The sequence below is a fragment of the Fundulus heteroclitus genome, chromosome 11 (genome assembly GCF_011125445.2).
Source record: "Fundulus heteroclitus isolate FHET01 chromosome 11, MU-UCD_Fhet_4.1, whole genome shotgun sequence".
Classification (NCBI taxonomy): Eukaryota; Metazoa; Chordata; class Actinopteri; order Cyprinodontiformes; family Fundulidae; genus Fundulus; species Fundulus heteroclitus.
In genome coordinates, this window is record NC_046371.1 from 37437822 (window position 1) to 37463567 (window position 25746).

The 25746-nt window shown below is 40.6% G+C and overlaps 2 protein-coding genes across 3 annotated transcripts in view; one reads left to right on the plus strand and one right to left on the minus strand.

Annotated features, from left to right (window-relative positions):
* Positions 1–16724, plus strand: part of fez1 (fasciculation and elongation protein zeta 1 (zygin I)) — a 32319-nt gene extending 15595 nt beyond the window's left edge. Inside the window, exons 4-10 of one of the 2 annotated variants that reach the window (XM_012868135.3) lie at positions 3747–3833; positions 6640–6805; positions 8227–8534; positions 9159–9239; positions 15430–15505; positions 15583–15648; positions 15758–16724. In XM_012868135.3, the coding sequence (XP_012723589.2) occupies positions 3747–3833; positions 6640–6805; positions 8227–8534; positions 9159–9239; positions 15430–15505; positions 15583–15648; positions 15758–15774 (801 nt within the window). In that variant the 3' untranslated portion in view covers positions 15775–16724. The remainder of the gene's footprint in view (positions 1–3746; positions 3834–6639; positions 6806–8226; positions 8535–9158; positions 9240–15429; positions 15506–15582; positions 15649–15757) is intronic. The other variant, XM_036143479.1, reaches the window with a different exon arrangement.
* Positions 16725–21424: 4700 nt separating this feature from the next.
* The window catches only part of esama (endothelial cell adhesion molecule a), a 77002-nt gene continuing 72680 nt past the window's right edge, over positions 21425–25746 (minus strand). Inside the window, exon 7 of the mRNA XM_012868134.3 lies at positions 21425–24796. Within this exon, the coding sequence (XP_012723588.2) occupies positions 24280–24796 (517 nt within the window). The 3' untranslated portion in view covers positions 21425–24279. The remainder of the gene's footprint in view (positions 24797–25746) is intronic.

Consider the following 25746-nt stretch of genomic DNA (forward strand, 5'->3'; position numbering starts at 1 on the left):
CCTCTGGTTGATTTTAATCAGAACTCTTGCTGCAGCATTTTGGATCAGCTGAAGGCTTTGAACTGCATTTTGTGGACTTCCTGATAGTAAAGAATTACAATAGTCCAGCCTTGAAATAACAAATGCATGGACCAGTTTTTCAGCATCACTCCTGGACAGAATGTTTCTAATTTTGGCGATATTCCTGAGGTGAAAAAAGGAAACTCTGGAAACCTGTTTAATATGGGATTTAAATGACATCAAAGATTTTTTTTTACTTTAATACCAAAGGCCAATTTAATGGCATCCGGATTAAGTGATTGATTAAAAAGTTTATTTTTGAGGACTGGTCCAAAGATTACAACTTCTGTCCTGTCAGAATTTAGATGCAGTCAAAGTAATTGATTGGATTCATCAGGATTTATGGATAAATATAGCTGAGTGTCATCAGCATAGCAGTGGAAATTAATCCTATGCTGTCTGATAATTTTGCCAATCGGAAGCATATATATAGTAAAGAGAATTGGCTCAAGGACTGAACCCTGTGGTACTCCACAGGTGACCCTAGAGTTTGAAGAAGATTTATTATTAACATGAACAAACTGGAATCTGTCTGACAGATAAGATTTAAACCAGCCTAATGCTTTTCCCTTAATCCCTACAGTATGTTCAAGTCTTTGTAGGAGAATATTGTGATCAACTGTATCAAATGCAGCACTGTGATCTAACAGGACAACTATAGACACAAGTCCATTATCTGAGAATATGAGAATATCATTAGTGACCTTCACCAGAGCTGTTTCAGTGCTATGATGAGCTCTGAAGCCTGACTGAAACTCTTCAAATAGGTCATTACCTTGTAAATGTTCACATAGTTGATTAGCAACTACTTTCTCAAGAAGTTTAGATAGGAAACGATTAGATATAGGTCTGTAATGTCATCTTGATCAATAGGTTTCTTAGGTAACGATTTAATGACAGCTACTTTAAAAACATGTGGTACATATCCATTTACTAAGGATAGATTAATCATGTCTAAAATAGGGAATAGGGAATACCTCCTTAAAGCTGCATCGTCTAATGCACAACGCAATGAGAAAGTGACGCCGTTAACAAAAACATCAATTTGTGAATGGTAAGAAACAACATTGCTGCCATCTGCAGGGGATTTCTATGATACTGAGGATATTAAAGGGGGACAGACTCTTTAAAGTTTTGATAGAGCATTATCTGATAAAGGTCTACTGTAATCAAACCTTCTTTTGGGTGCAGAGAACTGAGTAAAATTGAACTCAAAGGTTATTAAAACTGGTCAGATAGGACAGGGTTGTAAGGAAATACTGTTAATTCTTCACAATCAATATCATATGTCAGCACAAGGTCTGTATGAAGGCGTCGTTCTATGCACATTTTGAGCAAAACCAATTGAATCTAGGATAGTTTTAAAGGCTACACTAAGGTTCTCGCATTCAGTGTCAACATGAATGTTAAAATCACCCACTATACAGTAATTACCTTGTCAGTATTTAACACCAAATCAGATACAAAGTCTGAGAACTGATCCAAAACTAAGAGTAAGGCCCTGGTGGACGATACAAAACAACAAAGAGAAGATGTTTGTAGTTATTAATTGACCTAGGACTAATTAATAAATCAGACTGAAAGATGGTTGCTATTCCTCCTCCTCCTCCCATAGATCTTGGAATGTGGAAATTTAAAGTAATTGGAGGGAGTTGACTCATTTATACTAACGTAGTCCTCTTGTAGCCAAAATAAATCAATCTGATTATCAGAAATCAATTAATTAACTAACAAAGTCTTTGGAGGGAGAGACCTTATATTTAATAAACCACATTTAATTGTTTTATTTTTTGGTCCAGGTTGAGTCGTATTGATTTTTATGAGGTTTTTATGATTTGCTCCTTTTAGATCTGTTTTTAATCTGCTCAGTTTTGATCGTGGAAAAGACACCGTCTCAATGGGGTTATGGGGGGGTAACAGTACAGAAGCTGCAGACAGGTTTGCTAAACTACGGCTCTGCTTCCTGGTCTGGACCCTGGGTTGTCAGCATTTTGGAGAACTAATAAATCTGGCCAGTCCAAGCTCATATTTTTCAAAAACAGTTTATACGTTATATTTACTTGTCTTAATTAAAATATTTTTAATATATGTTCTGTTTTTTGTCCTGTCAAATACATCACAGACTACATCAATTTCTGTGTCAACTCCATTGTGCCCCTCATGAAAGTTAGGTGCTTCTCCAAGCAGGTTCTGGGTAAACCTGAGATAAAAGCTTTACTAAAAGAGAAGAATGGGCTTTTAGTTAGGAGAGAGGCTCTGAAAGCTGTACAAAAAGAGCTCAGGAAGAAGATTAGAGAAGGGTAAAATAACTACAGGAAGAAAACGGAGGCCGAGCTGAGAGACAACAACATTGGTGATGTTTGGAAAAGCCTTTAGGTCACAAACAGAGCGCCCAGGCTATGTGGGCAGCATGAGTTGGGTGACAGCCCCTTCTGAGGTTTGATCAGCCCAACCCCCATCAGCTCACTAGGTTGCCACCTTCAGAAGTTCTCAAATGGAGCGGTTTCAGAGCTGGGGAGCTCCCTCAGTGACAGACTGCTGCATCCCAGATGCTCAAAGGAGCGCTTTCACAGGTCATTCATCCCAGCTGCTGTTAGACTTTTTAATCTCTGCTGCTCACAAGAGACTCAATAAGTGTTAATGGTTTCACAGCTTCTGATCTGATAATCATTTAGACCAGGGATGGGCAACTTCCATGATAAAGAGGGCCAAATATTTTTCATCACGACCATTGGAGGGCCACATTATCACACACTTCAAATAATTGGAAATGAAAGACGCTACAAATGATTCTCAATAAGAACAAATTTTATATGAATTTATATCTGTATGTTTACTGCACCAACATACAACTATTTTCTGCATATAAATGCATTTTATTATGTCTTTAAGCAAAAGACAAACCGTTTGCTTTAAAAAACAAAGTGCAAAAAGGAATTTAAGATCCTCCATATCAAGGAACAAAAAGTTTGCTTAAAAAACTGATTGCAAATAGTTTCTGTGTATAAAATAAATGCATTTTAACATGTCCTTCATAAGCAACAAAGACAAAACATTTGCTTAAAAAAGTGCAAAAGGAATTTGAACTCATTCATAACAAAGAACCGAAAAGTTTTAAAAAACTTGATTGCAAATAGCTCACATTCATGATTTGACTGTTCAGTCCAAAGAGCATGGCGGCTTCAGCCGATGAAACTAGCGCTAACCACATATAAACAGGTAATTATGTAGGTACAGCTTCCACAGTTTCACAATGGTTTGACTTAACTTTTTTTTAAACAATTAATAAACACAAAAGGAGAAATAATTAATATAAATGCTTCTCAAACTAATTCAAACATAGAATAGCATCTTGTGTTTTTCACAAATGTTTTATGATTGAGAACAATGAACAAAATGCAGCACCTTCTTCCAGGAAAAGGTGGCTCACAGAACCTAAGATCACAAAGTCATGTGGTATGTCCTGGATTGATATTAGTACCAGACCGATTAATGTTTTAAATTCTACCTATGAAAAATTATAACAGTACCTGTAAAATACTTTAAATCTTGGAACAACATATAATAGGAGGTTGTTTTTTTTTCTGAGAATGAAACATAATCCTTGGAGGGGTTGTTTTGATTTCAGCTTGTTGGTCTACCTCAAATTATAATAATTGGGATATATCTTTTCTCCCAATCTTCAGATACATGAAAAAGAAGAAGAGGAGATGAATGAGAAGAATGAAAACGCTAACTGTCTGAATGAAGAGCCTCTGATTACAGCAGATCAGGTCTGTGGGTGACATGAAAACTCCATCCATCAATTTTCCAACACACCTATCCCTGTTGGGGTCGTGAGGGATGCTGGTGCCTATCTCCAGCTGTCAACAGGGGTACACCCTGGACAGGGCAACACAAAGACAACCAACCATTCTCACACACACTCACACCTAAGGAGAATTTAGAGAGGTCACTTAACCTAACAGTCATGTTAGAGGAGGAAGCCAGAGTACCCGGAGAGAACCCGCGCATGCATAAGGAGAAAATGCAAACTCCATGCAGAAATACCCAGGGTAAGGGGTCTTGAACCCAGGACCGTCTTACTGCAAGGCAACAGTGCTACTCACTGCACTTTTCACAGCTAATGCATGCTTTAGAAATAACTCCATGGGAATTATTTCTGAAGTTATAATGAGAAAAATACTGTAAAACTTCCAGGCTCATAAACTTGAATAGATGAGAACAATTTTATTAACCTGGACCCTTTACTGTGAAACAATTCATTTATTGAGGAATCTGCTCTGTACAGGTACAAGTGATTTTTTTGTTCATTAAATCACCAAAATGGCTTCACACACAAAAAAACTGCAAGCTGTAAAGGAATAATAGAAGAATAGATTAAAAAAATAATGTGCTAAATATTTACATGTGCAGAATGTATTGCTATAGGAGAGGATATAGTCTGCAAAAAAAAAAAAAAAAAAAAAAAAAATATATATATAAATATATATATATATATATATATATATATATATATATATATATATATATATATGGCAAAATACAGAAAATAGAGTATAACATATAGATTACAGAAAATAAACCCGCAATTCATGAATATGTGCAAAATGCCAGGTTTGTGCATAATATGAAAATAAACTGAACAGTGATTACGTGTATGGAGATAGTTGGACTATTTGCAAGGTGGAAGTGTCAGTGGGGGACCCAGGCCTATAGCTAGAGATGGGAAGAAGCTGTTTTTATAGTAAGAAGTTTTGGTCCTGATGGACCACAATCTTTAGCCAGAGAAGGAGAATCTTAAACTGTTTGCGTCCAAAGTGAGAGGGGTCAGCTGCAATCTTTTCTGCTCACCTCAGAGCTCTGTAAGTACACAGTTCCATAAGAGAAGGAAGATTGCAGCCAATCACCTGCTCTGCAGAGTGAAAGATACACCAAAGCCTGCCTTCATCCCCGGCGGTGGCAGCAACGTACAAGATGGTGATGGAGGCGGTGAGGATCGACTCAATGATGGCGGTGTAGAAGTGTGCCATCATCGTCTTTGGCAGGAGAAGTTCTTCAGCTGCTGCAGAAAGTACATCTTCGGCTTGGCCTTCTTGGTGAGGGAGGTGATGTTCAGTTCCCCCTTGAGGTCCTGAGAGATGATGGTGCCCAGGAAGTGGGAGGAGTCCACAGGAGCGACACGGAAGTCTCATAGGATGATGGGGAGGGTGGGGCTGTGCTCCTTCTAAAATCCCCAACCACCTCCACTGTCTTCAGCGCTTTAAGCTCTGGACTGTTCTGGTTTACCCGGTCACCAGATTGTCAACTTCCTACATGTAGGAGGTCTTGCATGCTTTAGATGTGTCCACAGGTGTGTGGAGGCAGGGAAAATCCTAAAACATGCAGGACTGTGGATCCTGCTGACTAGGGTTGAAGACCTCTGCTCTAAAGCTTCACTGGTTCATTTCTTTGATGTCCTCATCACAGCTTTACAGAGCTTTAAATTTGGCCTGTATGCAGAAATCAACTGGACCATGATGTGATTAGAGGGTCCCAGAGAAGCAGGATAAGCACTTCTTATGTGGTGTAGCAGATATCCAAAGTGCTCACTTCTCTGATTGGATACTTTTATTAATGTCACCAAGAACAATATCAATGGAGTCCGGGTTTTGTCTGCTGCACACAGTATCCTGTTGGCCAGCATCTGCTGTGTTTCATACATGTTGGCCTTCGGCGAGATGTAAACACCAGCCAGAAGGAATAAAGCCAACTCAGAGGAGTAGAACGGTTAACAGATAACGATAAAATATTCCTGATTAGGAGAACAGTGCTGGTGAATCACTGTCATGTCTGTGCACCAGCCACCATTGATATAAAAACAGATACCTCCTCCCTTTGCTTTGCCGGAGAGTTCCTTGTCAAGGTCCGCTCTATGCAATCAGAACCCTGACAACTGCAGCGCAAAGTCCGGTATCAGTTCACACAACCACGTCTTCGTGAAGCACACAGCAGAATAACAGTCTGTTTTTCCCCACCAGTAGATGGAGTCATCCAATTTATTGCACAGTGAGCACACGTTCAAGAGAAATATCAACGGTAGTGGTGTGCTTAGTCCCTGCCGGCAAAGATGCAAAAACCATCAAGCTCTTTTTCTTCTCTTCTGGCGCATCACAGCTTGAACAACAGCAAGCAAGCCCTTCCCAGAAGACTGTGTTCACACTGTTGGAGATTCATTCACATTTTCTCTACTAGCTTTAAATTCAAAGCAAACAGTGCAAACTGCTTTGCCTCCAATTTGCTCAGCAACAAATTTTTCGTCATTTCCAATGAGTGTAGTCCTATGGCAAGCTAGATCGTTGTGCTGATGCAGCTCTCTGCTAGCTGTCCAACTAACACCACTGCCGATGCACATTGCTGCATTCTTTGCATGGATCAATAATGTATTATGTAAAATTGCAATAGAGGAGACTCTTAGCATCTTACCAGCTACTTATAAATGGGAAATATTTTACTGTATGCAACCATTCCTAAACCTTTTTCCTTGCCCATTGCCTCTCTGCATTCATCTGTTTCTCTCTGTCTCTTTCTCTCTCTCAGGTAATTGAGGAAATAGTGGAGATGATGGAGAACTCTCCAGATCCTGGTGAGACTGAAGAGGAGGATGAGGAAGAGAGCAGCCTTTGCTCCTCCAGGACAAACCCCTCCCTGCTGAATGAGATCAGGCAGCTGTCACAGGCCTCCAACAACAACTGCTCCTATGAAGGTAGAGTAGAAATTATACTGGTTATGTATTTAGTCGATGCAGATTATAATTTATTAGATTTTCTTACATTTTGGAATCCATCATCTTGTCTGAGTGAAAAACAACACTCATGGAAAAAATAGATTCTCTTTTGGGCCAAGGGTTCTAAATGGTAAAATGGTAAATGGACTGAACCTATATAGTGCTTTTCCAGTCATGCTGACCACCCAAAGCGCTGTTACTGTAGAAAGGATCAGGGGTATCATTTATAAAGCTTGGATATGCACAAGACTGTCAAGTTGGAGACCGAACATCTTGCATATATCACTTTCCACTCAAAGGCAATGATCTATAAAGAAAAACAGATGTCAGAATATGTAGTGCTCATTGCGTCTCTGACCCATGTGTACGGTAGTTTTGGAGACAGGGGAAATTGGCAACACAGAAATTAAAGATATGGAGTCTTTATTCTGGATTAAATGAGGATTTTGGTCACCGAGGTGGTTAAAAAGCTCCTTGGTGGCAAGGCCCCGGGGATAGATAAGATTCGCCCTTTCAGCTGTGAACTGGAGCGGTTCACAGCCGAGTGCGAAGCGGCCGGGATGAAAATCAGTGCCTCCAAATCCGAGACCATGGGCTTGAGCCGAAAAAGGGTAGAGTGCCTCCTCCGGGTTGGGGAGGATGTGCTGCCCCTAGTGGAGGAGTTCAAGCATCTTGGGATCTTGTTCACGAATAACGGGAAGATGCTGCTTTTCCACGTCGACAGTTGAGGTGGCTTGGACATCTGGTTAGGACATCTGGTTTCAGTCAGACTTCAGAGCTCATCATAGCACTGAGACAGCTCTGGTGAAGGTCACTGATGATATTCTCATGGCCTCAGATAATGGACTTGTGTCTGTACTTGTCTTATTAGATCTCAGTGCTGCATTTGACACAGTTTAACCACTGCTTCTACAGTAGAGCCGCTGCTCCTCCACGTCGAGAGGAGCCAGTTGAGGTGGCACGGGCATCTGGTTCCCCTGGATACGCACAAGACATTAGGAGAACTCCTGGGGCTCTACGGTTCCCCAGGAGTGAATGCTGCTTGTCGGGACTTTGATTCAATCAACTGGTTTCCTTATATAGGACATTTTTGACCAATCTGTATAATCTGACCCAATCTGTATAATATGATTGAACTTGATTTTGTAAAGTGCCTTGAGATGACATGTTTCATGATTTGGCGCTATATAAATAAAATTGAATTGAATGGTCAGGAGATGGTCGAGATTTTCGCATAAAAACTAGTTTTTTTTCTTTTTTTTTCTTTGCTATCTTATTTTTCACTTGATTACTTCTTTATACAAATAGCAAACACACATTTTGGACTTCCTTGATGTTTACACCTTGCAGACTCTCACAGCTTTGCCCTTCATTTGTTTTCCCCCCCACCCATCCTGCAGGCCTCAGCTGCATGCGCAGCTCAGCTCTAGTTGAACTGTTGCACAGGGTGGAGGCTGCCATTCGTGAGTACTCCGAGGAGCTGGTCAACCAGCTGGCTCGGCGAGATGAGCTAGAGTTTGAGAAGGAGGTGAAGAACACATTCATCACGGCTCTGATGGAGGTGCAGAACAGGCAGAAGGAGCAACGGGACAGCAGCAAACGTAAACGTCGTGACAAGGCCCTGAGTCTGCAGGGGGGAGGGACGGTGCCCTCCAATGGAGCGAACACAGGCTCTAATGGCCAGAAGACAGGCACCATGCCTGTCAAGGTAAAGAGTCTTTAAATTATTTACATTATGGAATTAGGATCAATATGTTACAAAGTACAGACCCATTCAATAAGTCTGATTATTATTAAAAAATATTTATTTCAGTAAGTAAAGTAAAACACATAATATTTATTATTTACACACATAGGATTGTTATCAAGCCTTTATTTTATTCATGATGAAAAATATATAAGTTAATTGCAGAATGGTGAGATCACAGAATCTTCCTCTTTCCCTCTCTTAATCTTCCCATAATGGCTCTCAGGTCCATTAGACTCTGAATGATGTTACAGGAGCATCTATGTCCACTAACAGCTCCGTTCAGTCTACTCCTTTTCAATAACACAGACCAAATGGAGTTTCCCGGCATGTCATGCACAAAGTGTGGTTTTATTTGGGACTGCAGCTACCATTTTCTTTCATAATGTCAGATTTGAAAAATTAAATATGAACTAAATTTATTTTATAGGTGCAAAATTCAGAAGAAATAAATATAATTAAATAGTAAAGTTGTATTGAAATCTGCACTAACATAATGTTATCTTTGGTGTGTGTGTGTGTGTGTGTGTGTGTGTGTGTGTGTGTGTGTGTGTGTGTGTGTGTGTGTGTGTGTGCGACCTATAGCGCTTCAGTATGGAGGGCCTCTCCAACATCCTGCAGACGGGCATTAGACAGACATTTGGAAGTACAGGAAATGAGAAGCAGGTAATCTCAAGTAATACTGACTCATCATGTTATTGTGTAATCACTGCTGATAATTAAATTTTTGATTCAGTTCAGCTTTTCTACTCAGCGCCAGTGCACAACAGTTGTTGTGACAAGACACTTCCCAAAACACATAGATCCAAATTATATTCAGACATATATAATAAATTAAATTCAATCATACAGACAGATTCCTAGTCAGTTACCTACATTCCAATATGATCCTAGCTGTAGAACAGCGCAGGTTTAGCTGGCAGCCCAGTAAAGAGGGTTGTCGGAGCGCTGGGGTGTGGTTCAGCCGGCAGCAAAGCAGATAGAGAACTTGGAGCGTTGGGGTAGCAGGAGAACCAGCAGCACAGCAGATAGAGAACTTGCAGGCCGGCAGGCAGGTGTCAACGAAGGGAACTCTTTCAGGCAGACGTAGGAAGTTCTGGCTAGCAGGCATGGGAGCTCTGACTGGCAGACGTAGGAAGCTCTGACTGGCAGACGTGAGAAGCACAAGTCAGGACGAGGTTTGGATGAAGACAATCACTGAGGGAGGTTTAAGTAGAGGTGTTGGCAGGTGTACTGAGTCCAGGTTTAATTGGGAATGGCATGTGGAACTAATGAGGAGGTGGAGTAAAAACTGAGCTGCATGAGAGGTGGAAAGTGCTGAAAAGTTCATGGGGAGACAGGCAGGCCAAAAACTGCATCATGACAGTAATGAAGTCTTGTGTTGACCCATCGTTAATCTAACCTTGCCTGCAAGTGTTCACAAACACATGAGAATCTATTTTGTCCCGCTCCCATCTCAATCATTCGCGCCCGAAAGGACTCTGAGGTGAGCAGGAAAGATTTCAGCAGACCCCTCCCACCCAGAACACAGTTAAGACTCTTTTTAGCAGGAAGCCGTGGTCCATCAGGACAAAAACAGCTTCTTCCCATCTGTAGCTAGCCTCTTTATTAAGGTCTCGGGACCCTCTGACATCTCGCCTTCCAAATAGTGTAAATGTCCCTTGCACATGTTAATACTACTTAAATTAATTTCATAACATGCAAAAACCTTGTATTTTGCACATATCTGTTAAGAGTTTTTATTCTGGATTTCTATATTTTGGCAAATATAAATTTATGTACTTAAACTCCTTCACTTGGGGTAGTACATCCTCCCCAACTCAAAGAAGGCACTCTTCTTCAAGCCCCAAATGGAGGAGTATCTCGGGATCTTGTTCACAAATGAGGGAAAGATGGAACGGGAGATTGACAGGCAGATTGGTGCTGCGTCTGCAGTGAAGCAGGGGCTGTATTTGTTAGGAGATGTTCTGTTTCAATCAGACTTCAGAGCTCATCATAGCACTGAGACAGCTCTGGTGAAGGTCACTAATGATATTCTCATGGCCTCAGATAATGGACTTGTCAGTACTTGTGATGTTAGATCTCAGTGCTGCATTTGACACAGTTGATGACAATGTTTCAATTTCAATTTTATTTATATAGCGCCAATTCATGAAACATAGTAAATAGTAAATGGCTTGGACTTGTATAGCGCTTTAACTAGTCTTGACGACCTCCAAAGCGCTTCACACTACAGTTCAGTCATTCACACTCACATTTGCACCCTGACGGTGGTGAGCTATGTTAGTAGCTACAGCTGCCCTGGGGCAGACTGACAGATGCGAACATGTCATCTCAAGGCACTTTCCAAAGTCAAATTCAATCATATTATACAGATTTGTCAAAAATGTCTTATATAAGGTAACCAGTTGATTGCTTCTAAGTCCTGACAAGCAGCATTCACTCCTGGAGAACCGTAGAGCTACAGTGGACAGCCGTCTGCATTGTCCATGGCTTTGCAGCAATCCCTCATACTGAGCAAGCATGAAGCGACAGTGGAAAGAAAAACCACTCATTAGCGGGAAGGAAAAACCTCCAGCAGAACCAGGCTCAGTATGAACGGTCATCTGCCTCGACCGACTGGGGGTTAGAGAAGACAGAGCAGAGACACAACCTAGAAAGACTTGAACATACTGCAGGTGTTAAGGAGAAAGCATTAGGCTAGTTTAAATCTTATCCGTCTGACAGACTCCAGTTTCTTCATGTCAATAATCAATCTTTTTGATTGTTATTGTTTTTGAGAATCCTCAAAAATAAACTTCTTAATTAATCACTTAATCTGGATTGCATTAAATAGGCCTCTGGAAATAAAGTAAAAAATCTCTGTGTTAATTTTGAGACATATCATTGAAATCCCATATTAAACAGGTTTCCAGCGTTTTCTTTTTTCACCGGCGGATTATTGCCAAAATTACAAATATTCTGTCCAGGGGTGATGCTGAAAAACTAGTCCATGCATTTGTTACTTCAAGGCTGGACTATTGTAATTCTTTACTATCAGGAAGTCCACAAAATGCAGTTCAAAGTCTTCAGCTGATCCAAAATGCTGCAGCAAGAGTTCTGATGAAAATCAACAAGAGGGATCATATTTCTCCTATTTTAGCTTCCCTTCATTGGCTTCCTGTTAAATCAAGAATACCCTGTATGAATCAGAATCAGACATACTTTAATAATCCAAGAGGGAAATTACTTCCGTTACACGCTCCAGATATTCAGATATACAACATTTTTTATATATACACACAACATTCCACACAAAATAATATCTATCTATCTATCTATCTATCTATCTATCTATCTATCTATCTATCTATCTATCTATCTATCTATCTATCTATCTATCTGTCTATCTGTCTATCTGTCTATCTGTCTATCTATCTATCTATCTATCTATCTATCTATCTATCTATCTGTCTATCTGTCTATCTGTCTGCCTGTCTGCCTGTCTGCCTGTCTGTCTGTCTGTCTGTCTGTCTGTCTGTCTGTCAATCTTTATAGATTCAAAATAAAGTGATAGTGACATTGTGCAAGAACTGTGGAAAGAATTAATAAATGTCAATTACAGAGGGGGGGGGGGGGTCTCAATCACTGAGGGAGGCGTTGTAGAGATTTACCACAGGCAGGAATGATTTCCTGTGGCGCTCTGTGGAGCATCTGGGTAACAGGAGTCTTCTGCTGAAGGAGCTGCTCTGCTGGACCAGTGTGTCATGAAGAGGGTGTGAGACATTGTCTAAGATGGACTGGAGCCTGGACAGCATCCTCCTTTCTGTGTCAGCTCCTCCCCCACAACATCACCGGCTCTCCTGATCAGTTTGTTCAGTCTGTTGTTGTCAGCGACCCTCAGCCTACTGCCCCAGCATGTGACAGCAAAGAAGATCGTGCCGGCAACAACAGACTCATAAAACATCCTCAACATCGTCCCACAGATGTTAAAGGACCTCAGCCTCCTCAGGAAAAAGAGTCGGCTTTGGCCCTTTTTGTAGACCGCCTAAGTGTTTCTAGTCCAGTCCAGCTTATTGTTAAAGTACACTCCCAAGTACTTATACTCCTCCACAGTGTCTACAGGGACCCCCTGGATGGAAACAGGGGTCACAGGTGTTTTTGTCCTCCTCAGATCCACTATTAGCTCCTTAGTCTTTGTCACATTGAGCTGCAGATAGTTCAGCTTACTCCAAGAAACAAAGCTGCCCACCACAGTCCTATATTCACTCTTATCACCCCCTTCAATGCAGCCAACTATTGCTTAGTCATCAGAAAACATCTGAAGGTGGCAGGACTCAGTGCAGTAGTTGAAGTCTGAGGTGAAGAGGGTGAAGAGGAAGGGGGAGAGGACAGTCCCCTGAAGGACCCCAGTGTTTCTGACCACCCTTTCAGACACACAGTTTTGCAGGCGTACATACGGTGGTCTGCCCATCAGGTAATCAACAATCCAGGACACGATGGGGGCCTCCACCTGCATCGCCGTCATCTTCTCACCCAGTAGAGCCGGACGGATGATGTTGAAGGCACTGGAGAAATCAAAGAACATGATTCTCACAGTGCTCGCCGGCTTGTCCAGATGAGTGTAGACTCTGTTCAGCAGGAAGATGATGCTGTCCTCAACTCCCCGGCAGGGCTGGTAGGCGAACTGTAGTGGATCAGTGAAGGGCCTGACCATGGGACCATGGAATTTGACTTGGTGTCGATGGTGCAGACAAAACATAAAAATACAATAAAATAAAAAGAATATATATACAGAAGCTGTATACATTCAGTAAACTGTGCGTTAATGTAACACAGAAGCTTGTAAGTCCTGAACAGGGGAGAGAGACAGTGTCCAGTTTCACGGGCGGCTCTTGGCCTTGTTCATAAGGCTGGTAGCAGATGGAAAAAACTGTTCTTGTGGTGTGAGGTTCTGTTCCTGATGGAGCGCAGCCTCCTGCCAGAGGGAAGTGACTGAAATAGTCTGTGACTGGGGTGAAGGGATCAGCCACAATCTTCTTGCACGCCTCAGAGTCCTGGAGGCGTACAGGTCCTGGAGAGATGGAAGATTGCAGCCAATCACCTTCTCTGCAGACCTGATGACACGCTGCAGTCTGCTCTGGTCCTTAGCGGTGGCACCAGCGTACCAGATGGTGATGGAGGAGGGGAGGATGGACTCAATGATGGAGGAGTAGAACTGCACTATCATTGTCTTTGGCAGGTTGAATTTCTTCAGCTGCCTTCTTCAGGAAGTCCATCCTCTGCTGAGCTTTCTTGGTGAGGGAGTTGATGTTCAGCTCCTACTTTAGGTCCTGAGAGATGATAGTTCCAGGAAGCGGAAAGACTCTGTTTGGTCCGTGAGGCAGACACCCTGTCTACTTTTAAGACTAGGCTTAGTTTAAAACTTTCCTTTTTGACAAAGAGTGGCTTAGGTTACCTTGAGCTATCTCTATAGTTATGCTGCTATAGGCTTGGGCTGCTGGAGGACATCAGGGTCTATTTCTCTCACTCTGCTGAGTTCTCCTACTGCTCTCCAAATGGCATTTCTTGACTGTTATTTCATCTTTTACCTTTTTGTTGTCTGCCATTTTTTTTCGTCTTAGTAGGTACACCTGGTCTGGCGTTCTGTTAACTGTGACATCATCCAGGGAAGACAGATCACCCGCTACTACCATCTAATGTAGAACAGATTACTGGATCAATGTGTGCTTCTGTTCTTTTTTGTCTCTCTTGTTGTGTCTCTGCTCTGTCTTCTCTAACCCCAGTCGGTCGAGGCAGATGACCGTTCATACTGAGCCCGGTTCTGGTTCTGCTGGAGGTTTTTCCTTCCCGTTAATGGGGAGTTTTTCTTTCCACTGTCGCTTCATGCTTGCTCAGTATCAGGGAATGCTGCAAAGCCATGTACAATGCAGACGACTGTCCACTGTAGCTCTACGGTTCTCCAGGAGTGAATGCTGATTGGAGAGACTTTGATGCAATCAACTGGTTTCCTTATATAGGAAAAGTTTGACCAATCTGTATAATCTGATTGAATTTGACTTTGTAAAGTGCCTCGAGATGACAGGTTTCATGAATCAGCGCTGTATAAAGAAAACTGAATTGAACTGAATTGAAATTGCAAACATCATGATAAACTATCAATACATATTTACAATGCTACCTAAAAGCATAAGAAGTTTGCATATGTTGCTGGATAAATTTGAATATATATCTTCACTCTGTACCATGCACATTTACTCCCTGATTACCTCATGCTACATCCTTTGTGACAACTTCTTGTTACTGGGCTTCAGTGTTTCTTAAAGTGACAGCAGCATTTTACTGATACTTACAACATGAATATATAACAAAACAACAAAATTTACCTTAAACTTGCTTGTAACATTAGGTGTATTATTCTGCTCTATTCTTTTATGATTCTTACACATCTGACTTTTGCTTACTCCATATAATATATTTATGTCAACTGTATTTTTGTCTATGTGTAGTACCTTAGCTCCAAAGCAAGTTCCTTGTATTTGTAAAATACTACTTGGCAATAAAACTCTTTCTGATTCTGAATCAAATAGCTGGATTCCCTCCTCAGCAGGCATTGAGGCCTGCAGCAGCCTGGAGCTAACCTAGGAAAATCCCATCTGCATTCAGAAAAATGAGACACACTAAGACAGTAATCTTCTACTGGTAGAAAATTGAGTGCTCATGACCGTTCAGCACAACCCAACTAAGCATAACTTTAAAACCTTCACACTTTCTCTTTCCAAGAAGCTCCTGTTTGTGTTTGCGTTGTCGTAACAATAAGATTACATAGTTTCACAACTATAACACAGTAGCTTCACAACTGATTTTTTTGTTTCAGTATCTGAACACTGTGATTCCATACGAGAAGAAAACCACCCCTCCGTCTGTTGACGACCTGCAGCTGCTCACAAAAAGTAAGCTTCTAATATGAGACTGATTGCAGGAATGATTAAAATATTTTTAAAAGCAAAATAACTTTTTCCCCATACAGTTCTCTATGCCATGAAGGACGACAGTGAGAAGGTGCCTACACTGCTTACGGACTACATATTAAAAGGTAAACACATCATGATTTTAATTCAACTTTTTCCAGAAAATCAGAGGAATCTTAGCTACTTACTCTGCCCATAATGTATCATCATGGTTTATTTTGTCTTTCTTTTCAGTCCTCTGCCCTACCTAAAGAACCATCAGGCCAGGGGCCACAGTGTGACCAGGAACCCTCATCCCTCGAGGATTTTCCTAACCTTCCTGAAGTCTGGTCCAGTCTGCATGAGCTCCCCTTGTTTGCCATTACCATGGATCGTCACCATCTACATTATCTTATCCATCTAAACTACAACTACTGCCTCCTGCTGAGCTCACCTCATTGTTTTCTGCACATTCGTTTCAGGTCAGACACCAAAATGGCCGCTGTCTGAATAGCAAGTGGGATTGTCAAATCCCACTTTTACAGGACTTCACTAATGGAGCATGACATGCTGGGTATCGATCATAAAAAATCACTTTGGTACAGGGATACAGTTCCAAATATTATTTCTCTCTTGTCTTAACGACACATCTCTTGTTTTATCTTCTCATATCCTTTGACAGAAACTGTTGCTACGTTTGGACATTTACAAAGCTGTAAATCACAGGATGGTTGTTCTTTTCACCACAGGCATACTGTCATCCATATAGAATTCACTGTATGGAAAAAAGTGTTTCATAAGAATACAAAAGCCATGCACCTTTTTCTGCCAACTCAGTACTGTAGTTCCTTTGGAATGAGAAGAAACATACTATTACGGGTGCAGAGCAGTGCATTACAAAGCTTCTTTCATGACAAATATCCAGTGCTCTTCAAACTTTGTATTTTTTTCATTTATTTTAGAATATTAATATATATATTCTGTTGTACATTTTTTTTACATTTATTTACTGTAACATCAGAGTGTGTTGCTACTGTTATTCCACTCTGTCCAGCCACCTGGATGTGTGAATCTGTTTTTTAAGTTCAGTGACTGAATTATTATTTTTTCTATTAATGATGTATGTATTTACATATTGGCATATTTTGCCTTCCCCCCCCCCCATGTAGATGAATGTTACATCACTTAATTGCTAATTCTAATAAACTTCTACCCTTAATTCTATTGCTTCCTTTTATGTTTCACTGCATCATTTTTAACAATAGGGAGTCAAACTATTCCTTGCCTGGATATAATTAATACAAAAAAACAACAATTATTCAAGCTACCCATGTGCGTCAAAATCAATTTATACCAACCTGTTCATACTTGCGCAGATTGTTGCACTTTTTCCAACAGCAGTGGTGCAACAACAGACACTCGGCCTCCCTGTCGTTGCTCATCTCAACAATGAGATGATGCTGGATGTTTAAACTCTGCTTACATGTTGAGTTCCAACAGAAAAATAAGTGACCCGCTTTATTAACAAGATACACAAAAACGTTGTTCAGAATTGTCCCCTACATGTCATATTGTAATCAATTGCACTTTTTGCTTTCCAGAAATAACCCTTAGTATTTCTATTGAAATTTTAATTTTAGTATTGTGATAATCCATTACATGTATCTGAAACCACATATTTAAAAAAACTTAATAAAACCTTTTTACTCACTGTCTTGGATTAAATCAGATAAAATATTTTCTGTTTTAGGTGAGACCCGATTGCTAAAATGATTTATTTTTTGTTAAATTCCAGAATAATGAGAGATAAATGATTTCTTAAAATTATTTTTTTTCAATTCAAGTTAAACATATTTCTGTAATATTACCTTTTAAAATGTTTTAACTACCCTTCTACAATGTGAAATTTTCACCCGTTCACTTGGCCGGGCTCGGCCCACTTTTTAAGCATTGCTTTATAATTCTTTCATAATTGTAAAGCAAAGTGAGGCTTTATTTGTCCCTTCCCAGTCCTCACAAGGTAGTATAATCAGAGAGGGTGAAATTTGTCATGAGCAGACTGCTGTCGACTGATTGGCCGAAAAGAAAAGAGAAGTTTTTCTCCTGGAAGTGCAGGAAAAGTTAAACTTGAAGAGCCATGACATTAAATAAATAAATACATATTTGCTTTTTTGGTCCCACAGAAGGGAAATTTAATATTAACATTAAGGACTACCATGAATGGGGTAGATCAAGCCTTAACATAATTGTATTATTTATAAACCATAAACTTCGCTTGAAGGAAACAAAAGAAAAAGGAAAATTCAGGAGAGTAAAGGCAGAGCGGAGCTACGCTCCTGCAGAGGAATGCTGCCTGCTGCTCCTCATGAAGGCCTACATTTAACTCAGTGAAGCACGTTTTGGAGCAGATCAGAGGCCATCCTCTGGGGTACACCACCCCCAGCATTCTCAGAGGCAGGAAAGAGGCCCTCTTAGTCACAATAATGGGTGAACTAGACTGAGGGCCTCTCCAGGAGAATGTCATGTGACCTAAACAATGACACACAATTACGTTTAGTAAGGTTAGTTATTGAAAGAGCTGATGTGGTAATTCATCCTTTTGACAGCGTTGGCTCTACAACACCTACCCATCCATCTTAAACAGTAGTTGACTCTGATTGTCTTGTAGGTATACAATTAGTGATAACTGTAATAATTCTACATAATATTTAGGATGAAACAAAGTTACACAAGTGAGGAAATGTGAGGTGGCCCTGACAGTGTTTAACACAGAGTATGTTGAGGTGGGAGTTTGACTCAGGGTAAAGGCTACCTGGCTTTTTGAACCGAATACCCAAGGTATGCAGATCCATACCTGAGAACTTAACTCAGAGCTTTCACTAACCCTGCTTTGTGAAACAGAGCCAAGGCGTTAAAAGGTGTTTTAGTACTTTGATTTGTCTGTTTGGTGTTAAGTGAATGAGTGCATTGTTGTCCGTCTTGTGCTTCTATCTGTTGCCCTGTGATGGAGTCTTGACTTGTCCAGGATGTCCCTTTATCCCACTTACTGCTGGAGACAAACAACAGCACCCCATGATGTTGAAAAGATGAAAATGGATGGAGAATGCTGTAATCCCAGATATGCCTGTGCAGATTCTCAGTTATCCGGGTCATCGCAACGGCAAACAGGCTTAAATCAGAGGCAGCTGGACTTTGTTCAATGATCTGTCACATTGATTTGCATCTGACTTAAATTGTGCCGAGGAGGACAGGCCTCCATGTACTGGAAAAAAGCAACGTGACAGCTGCAGGTTGCTCAAGTGCAAGCCACCAGAATTGACAAAGATTCCTGGAAAGGTGTTGAAATGTTTTCAGAAAAACAAAGTGAAAGTCTAGTTGCCCCCAATTTAAGCCTGTTTGCCTATTCCCAGTTCTATAGCAAGCCTATACCTTTTTAGATAAATATTGACGTGTGTGATAGTGAAGCTCAGAAAGTAATTATAAGTAAAAATATTACCCAATGTGTCTGTGGTAAAAAATAAGAAAAGAAAATATTTTAGATAGAAAAATAATACTTTCTCATACTCATCATCTGCTTTGCTGCCATCTGGTGGTCATCTACACTTGTGCCTTTGAAGTGAAAATTAGATCTTTAATGGAAAGGATGCTATTGAGAGCAGTTTTTCAGCGGTTTTGCTGAAAACCAGTGTGATACAGAAATTGTTGTGATTGCTGATTTTTTTTATCTCTGTATCACTCACTTGTCCCTTTATATTTTCTGCTGCTGCATCTGTTTGCCGTTTTTGCAAATATGTTCAGCATCTTTTACCAGTTCAAACATATTGGTTTTGTGCCACATCTCTTTTCTCATTTCCCATTTTTTCATTAATGCTTTGATAATCATTGTCTTTAACAAATACAAATGTGATATACAAACAATTTTGAAATGAAAAAAAAGAACAAAAGCACAACAATTTGTTTGTATTTTATTTGCAAATAACAAGGGCATTTTCCATGAACATAAATATGGAGTATACAAATGCACACTGCACATTAGTGCCTGCAGTTTAGGCTTTCTGTATAAATAAGATGTTTTACCACTTGTTTGTCCACAGAGCTTAAAGAGTGCTTCCTGATGTGACAGTGAGCACTTATTTAGTTCACAAAGTTAAATTGTATTAAGAAACGCCTTTCATTTGCTCTTATATTTGCCATATAAAAATAAAGGCTTGTCTTTATTAATACATTATACTCATCAATGTACACATTTAAATGACTCATTCACACTCTGAAACAGACAAATTACACATTTTCCAGTTGGCTTAAGTGGTATAAATTTTTAACAACAAAATTCAATGCTTTGCTACACAGCAGAGAAACAAAGTCCATTTTAGAATAATGATTATGGAATATTTAAAAAGTAAGACCGCAAATGAAATGCCCCCGTGTATCCAAAGTCTATCTGAAAAAAAAGGGGAAATTCAGTCATGAAAAGATTTGTAAAACTTTGAAACAACAATAAAATATGTATACATAAAAAGTAAAAATCTTAATTTTAAACTTTAACTAGTAAAAGTATATCAGTGATCACATGGATACGTTTGTAAAGATGAGAGTTAATTTTTTCCTATTTTTTCAACATAGTATTTTAAATGTTGCATGTCCAGTGTTGATGTTGTTGCTGTAAATCCACAAATGTTTCATTAATTTTGCTGTTCCAAGCTTTTCTACTACGCTTTCTGACACAGTTACCAGTTGGTTACTCTTCCCACAAAGGGAGAGGGTTTCTGTCCAAAACATTTCAGAATGTGCAAGTTGATGAGGAATAGGGAGTTTGTATGATGGTTATCCATCCATCCATCCATCCATCCATCCATCCATCCATCTATTCATCCATCCATCCATCCATCCATCCATCCATCCATCTATTCATCCATCCATCCATCCATCCATCCATCCATCTATTCATCCATCCATCCATCCATCCATCCATCCATCCATCCATCCATCCATCCATCCATCCATCCATTATTCCATCCATCCATCCATCTCCTGACTGAGTGGTAATTTCTGTACCATTCAGGGTGTAGATGGACCAGCGGTTTTATTTTTAGGATTTATTCTTAATTTTACCATGTCATCTTTTTTGTGCATTTTCATGCCATCATATAATGTTGATCCTGTAAAATATTCAGAAAGTTTATTTTACATAAACACATAGACAGTTTATGTCTTTACACCTCTATAAGAGTTAAACAAGTTATTGTTTTCTATTAAATCAACCTAACTACAGCAAGCACACGACTCTGAGTTTCCTTTAAAATTCCAAACTGAAGGCTCTTTTTAATCTCTTATTTCACCTACTGTAAAAACGCTCATGCGCTCACTCCCACTAGGGTTTGTTGAACACGACGTCATGGTTTTCATACAATAACTGTTTGTTAGAGGTTTAAGTTGAAGTCTGGGTCTCTAAGCTAAATCCTCAATATCCATCCGTTTTCTACAGCCGCTCTTCCATGCAGGGTCGTGGCCAATGGGCAAGAGGCGGGGGACACCCTGGACATGTTGTCAGTCTATCACAGGACAAACAACCACACACACACACACACACACACACACACACACACACACACACACACACACACACACACCGAATAACCATGATGGAGTAACCAATTAACCTTTTTGGACTGTGGAGGGAAGCTGGAGTATCCGGAGAGAACACAAAGAGAGAACATGGAGACTCCATGGATGAACCCAGGGCTACCAACTGTGTCACCGTGTAGGCCTTTTCAAAAATAATATGGTAATAATGGTAGCATGGAATATTACCAGAATAGGTTTCACAAGGGTTTTGTGTTTGAAATGAAAAAGCTGATGTCTGTTTAGGCATTCCTTAAAATCTCTAGAGAATTTCCCTGCCGTATATTTTCAGTATTTTTATTTTAATTTTCAGTATATTTTAGTGAACAAAGAGCTCTCTAAACCTCAGGCTCGATGGTTCATTTGAGATTTTGAAGGTGTTGTTTACTCTTGATCTCTTTTCTTTACAATATTTTGACCTAATTGAAGCTGTTTGTGTGAAAGTCACGGTGTGACCTCAATTAAAACTGTTGCTATGAAAAGGTGCAACATCAAGATGCTTAGACTAACATTGTTGTACAGCATTATCCATACAGATGAGGCCAGAATATTAAACAATAAAAGCAAAACTCAATGCTGCCTGGAATACATTTAACAGCCAATAAGCATATTTACAACTTTTAGTCCTGCAGAAAATGGAATACAATGTACGGATGAAAAAATGCAGTTACATCACAAGTTCTGAATCAGAATCACAAGCAGTTTTCACTCAGATGTGTTTGAAGAAATGAGACTTTTATAAAAGAACTCCATCCTGCCGTGTCTTCTGGGTTATCCAATCACAACAACACAGGCATTGCATCTAAACCAGGCTGTTTGCTCACAATCTACGGGATTTCCCTTTAAATGTGGAGCTTTCTGTTCCTCCACCATCAGTCCTGCTGTAGCTTACTGTGGAAGTGAAAACACCGTCAGTATTTTCATCAGCTTGTTAGCAGCTGGAGAGGATGCGTGTTTCTGTGCAGATGCAGTGAAGCATCAGGTGCCAGTCTGTGCTCTGTGAGCAGAACTTGGGGAGCAGATGAAAAAAGACATACACACCAAATGCAGAATTGTGCTTTTTACTGGGCTGAACAGAGTGATACTTTCAGGCCTGTAGTTCCTTTTTTAAGAGTTGAGCCATGATCCTCCTCCTGGAAAATGTAAGATCCCTCGCCAACAAACTCCATGAAATCCGGCTAAGAATGGCTGCTGTGTAGCGATCTTCACAGAGACATTGTCTGATGGCAATATACCCGATGCTGCTGTGTAGCTAGCAGACTGCTCTTTGTTTCGAATGGACTAAACGGAAGCTGCAGAGAGAAGAAAAGGTGGAGGCCTAGCAATATACGTTCACATCTGGCACACAGCTGCACAGGCGATCAGAACCTTTGGCTCCCCTCAGCTGGAACATCTAGCAGTTCAGTGTAGACCATTTAAACTTGAGCTCTCTTACCATCACTGCAGCATAGAACCAGCTGAAAGCTAAGCTAGCCCTAGAGGAGCTATACTGCTTTATCAGTAGTCTTATGAACAGCAATTCAGATGTAGATGAGATTGTAGCAGGAACCTTTAATCACATTGAGTTAAGAGCTGTGCTGCACAAGTTCCTGACCAGAGAAAATAATATACTGGTTCAAGTCTACTGCAACAACCCAGGAGCATCCAAAGCTGCAGCAGCTCCTCACTTTGGATCATCAGATCACATCTGTGTGGATCTGATCCCTGCTGACAAACCACTGATCTGCAGAACCAGACCGGAGATCAAAACCATTCAGGATGGAATGATGAAGGAGGACGCTGACTTAGAAAGTTACACATCATCTGTGATGTCTTATATTCACTTATACTCTGAGGCTGTCCAACCCAAAGACAATCAGAGTGTTTCCTAACCATAAAAATTAAAAAGTAAAATTACAATTTAAACCTGATGTTTTTTCCTTCTCATTGTTCTACCTTCTTCTGGCAGCCCTGTTCCACTGGGAGCAAACTGCTATCCATGACCCGCAGAGATGATTTAAATTCTGGCTTTTTTTATAATGTTGTAGTTCAATATAATGCAGTCTTAAAGTATAAATAAATTGTCCTTAAAGGTGTATTACCACATTATTTGACTTTTCTTTTAAACGTATACGTCAGTAGCTCACTGGTTGCATACAGAGTTTTTATGAAAGACTATTACATCCTGCTGCCGTATTAGTTGTTATTTTGGTGTTTTATGCTTTGTTTATGCTCAATTTGTTAATAAATACAGCCTCTTGTGTTTATTTATAATATAAACGGAAGCACGTCACTGCGCATGCGCAGCAGGGGATAGCTCAAGGAAGCAGCTAACGGCTATTAGCATCTTCCAGCGAAACAATTAAGAATGGACAAAGTCCAGTGGAAAAAAACCCGCAAAAAAATATATGATTCCAAGAGGAAAAAGACTGGAATGTCGCTGGGAATACAGTATGAAGGTTGGTGTTCGCTGAGGCTCTTAAGGCTGATGTAGATTGGTGTATTTAATTAATAACGTTGGTCTTCAATCACGCCAAGCTGCCGCTTTACTGCGAGGCATTGCAGAGGGTCAGGCTCGCTCTGGCATTATTTAGTGAAGTGATTTATTAATTAAGCAAATCAGCATTATAATAGTTCTGCAACAATGCCAGTAGATGGAGCCACATCTGTTTATTCTGCTGATGGTCCTTTTTTCAGGCTATATTTAGCCTGAAAAAAGGACCATCAAAACATTATCAGAATGGAGGCTTGGTGTATGTAACCTTATTTGATCATGAACAAATGGTTTTTGGTCTTTTTTAAAGCATCGTGGCTATATACCTTTAAGGTAATTGTTTTAAGTGAAAATGGCTTCGATAATCTGTCCAATTTGCTGTTCAATCTTTGCAGAGACTTTGAAAATGAACCCTTAATAAAACAATGTGACTGCTGTGTGAACAGCAAGAGAATGGATGGTGTTACAGCATATTAATAAAAACGTAGAAAAGAGAACCATATCTATACATAACTTGTGAGTGAATACAAAGCAAGTAAACAGCATGTCTTGAATTATTGCCATGGCAGCCTGCAGCGTGCAGCAGTAAATGACTCTTCCTGTTCGCTAAGTAATAAAGCATTTCCTTTAGAGAACCAGCTGACTCTCTGTAAAAGTCCAACAGCATGGCATGGCACTTGTGTTAGACCAGAGAGCCTGCTTGGTTTTGCGCAGGCACCATGATGGGCACCCCTCCCATTCGGCTGATGTTGGAGGCTGTGACGGTGGAGTTGGGCGGTGGCGCAGGCTGGAAGTGGCCCTGCGGCTGGCTGTAGGTCTGAGGCAGCTCCTGGGCCTGGGGCAGATGGCCGTAGCGTTCCTGCACCGGCTGTGAACTCCCGTTGGAGGCCTGCGAGGAGAGGGGCTGTCTGTGTGGCAGCGTGCTGCTGTTGTTGTAGCCGTAATGAGTGGGAGTGGAAGCCTCCTGATGGCGAGACGGTCTGTAGCCGGCGGTGCTGCCTGTCGCTGTGATGATGGAGGCCGTGTCAGAGGCAGGATGCTGGGGGTACTGATGCAGGTGGTGGTTGTTGAGGTGGTGGGACGGCTCTTTGTGGCGTGGGCTGGAGGCAATCGAGGAGAGTGTGCCGTTCTTAGAGATGACATCTGAGCCCATGCCGATCTTCGCCCAGGACACTCGCTTGGGAGCCTGAGCATCTTCTCTGCAAGTGAGGGGGACATGAAGGAGAAAATAACCCCAGAAAACATATTTCACATTCAGGAAGCTCCATCTTCCTGAGTTAGTTGGTAGTTTGGTTTCCTTCCTCCTGGTGATCAGGACCCCCTACACTGCATGTTGCTTTTTTCCCTGCTGTCATTATCTATTTTTAATCTCATTGGTCATAAACAGCCTTCTTCAAAGTCTGATTACAAGCCTTTACACTAATAACCGTGATTCTCTTAAATTTAGAGCTGTTGAACTTGAACTGTCCTGACCAGTTTCACTCTCCTAATTCATACAGTTATGGTAAAAACAAGTGCATCCTCTTTCAACTCCACGGCTTTATTTATCAGCCACTAACAAAAAGGATCTGGTCTTTATGAGATATAAAATGATTTAGACCTGATGACAGTGTTTCAGATCCCATCATGTTGTCATATTAGAAACTGAGCAAATATGAAAAACCTGTGAATAAGAAACCAAGTATATCCCAGGACTCATTAGCTTTTAGAACCGGGTTTTATAGCAATAACAAGAAGTAGTGGTTAAATGACTTTATAGTTTCCCATCAAATTGAGATTGTTAGATCATTTTTGTAGCGCTTTAAGGTTTGTGCTCAATTGTTTCTGCACAGGTCTCAGATGATCCCACCAGACAATTTCATTCAGGTTGAGATCTGGACCTTAACTGGACCACTGCAACACCGTCATTGTTTTTTAATTAGCCCTTGTATTGGAGATTGGCTGCTGTGTGTGGGATCGTTATCCTGCTGACAATACAGTTTCAGATTAGCTTCAACTGTCAGATGGATGCCCTCAAATTAGCTTCTAGAATAATTTGGTGGACAGAGGAGTCTGTGGTCACCTCAACCATCTGAGTCCTGCATTTGCCCTCCACCATGCTTGACATTTAGGCAAGGCAAGGCAAGGCAAGGCAAATTTATTTATATAG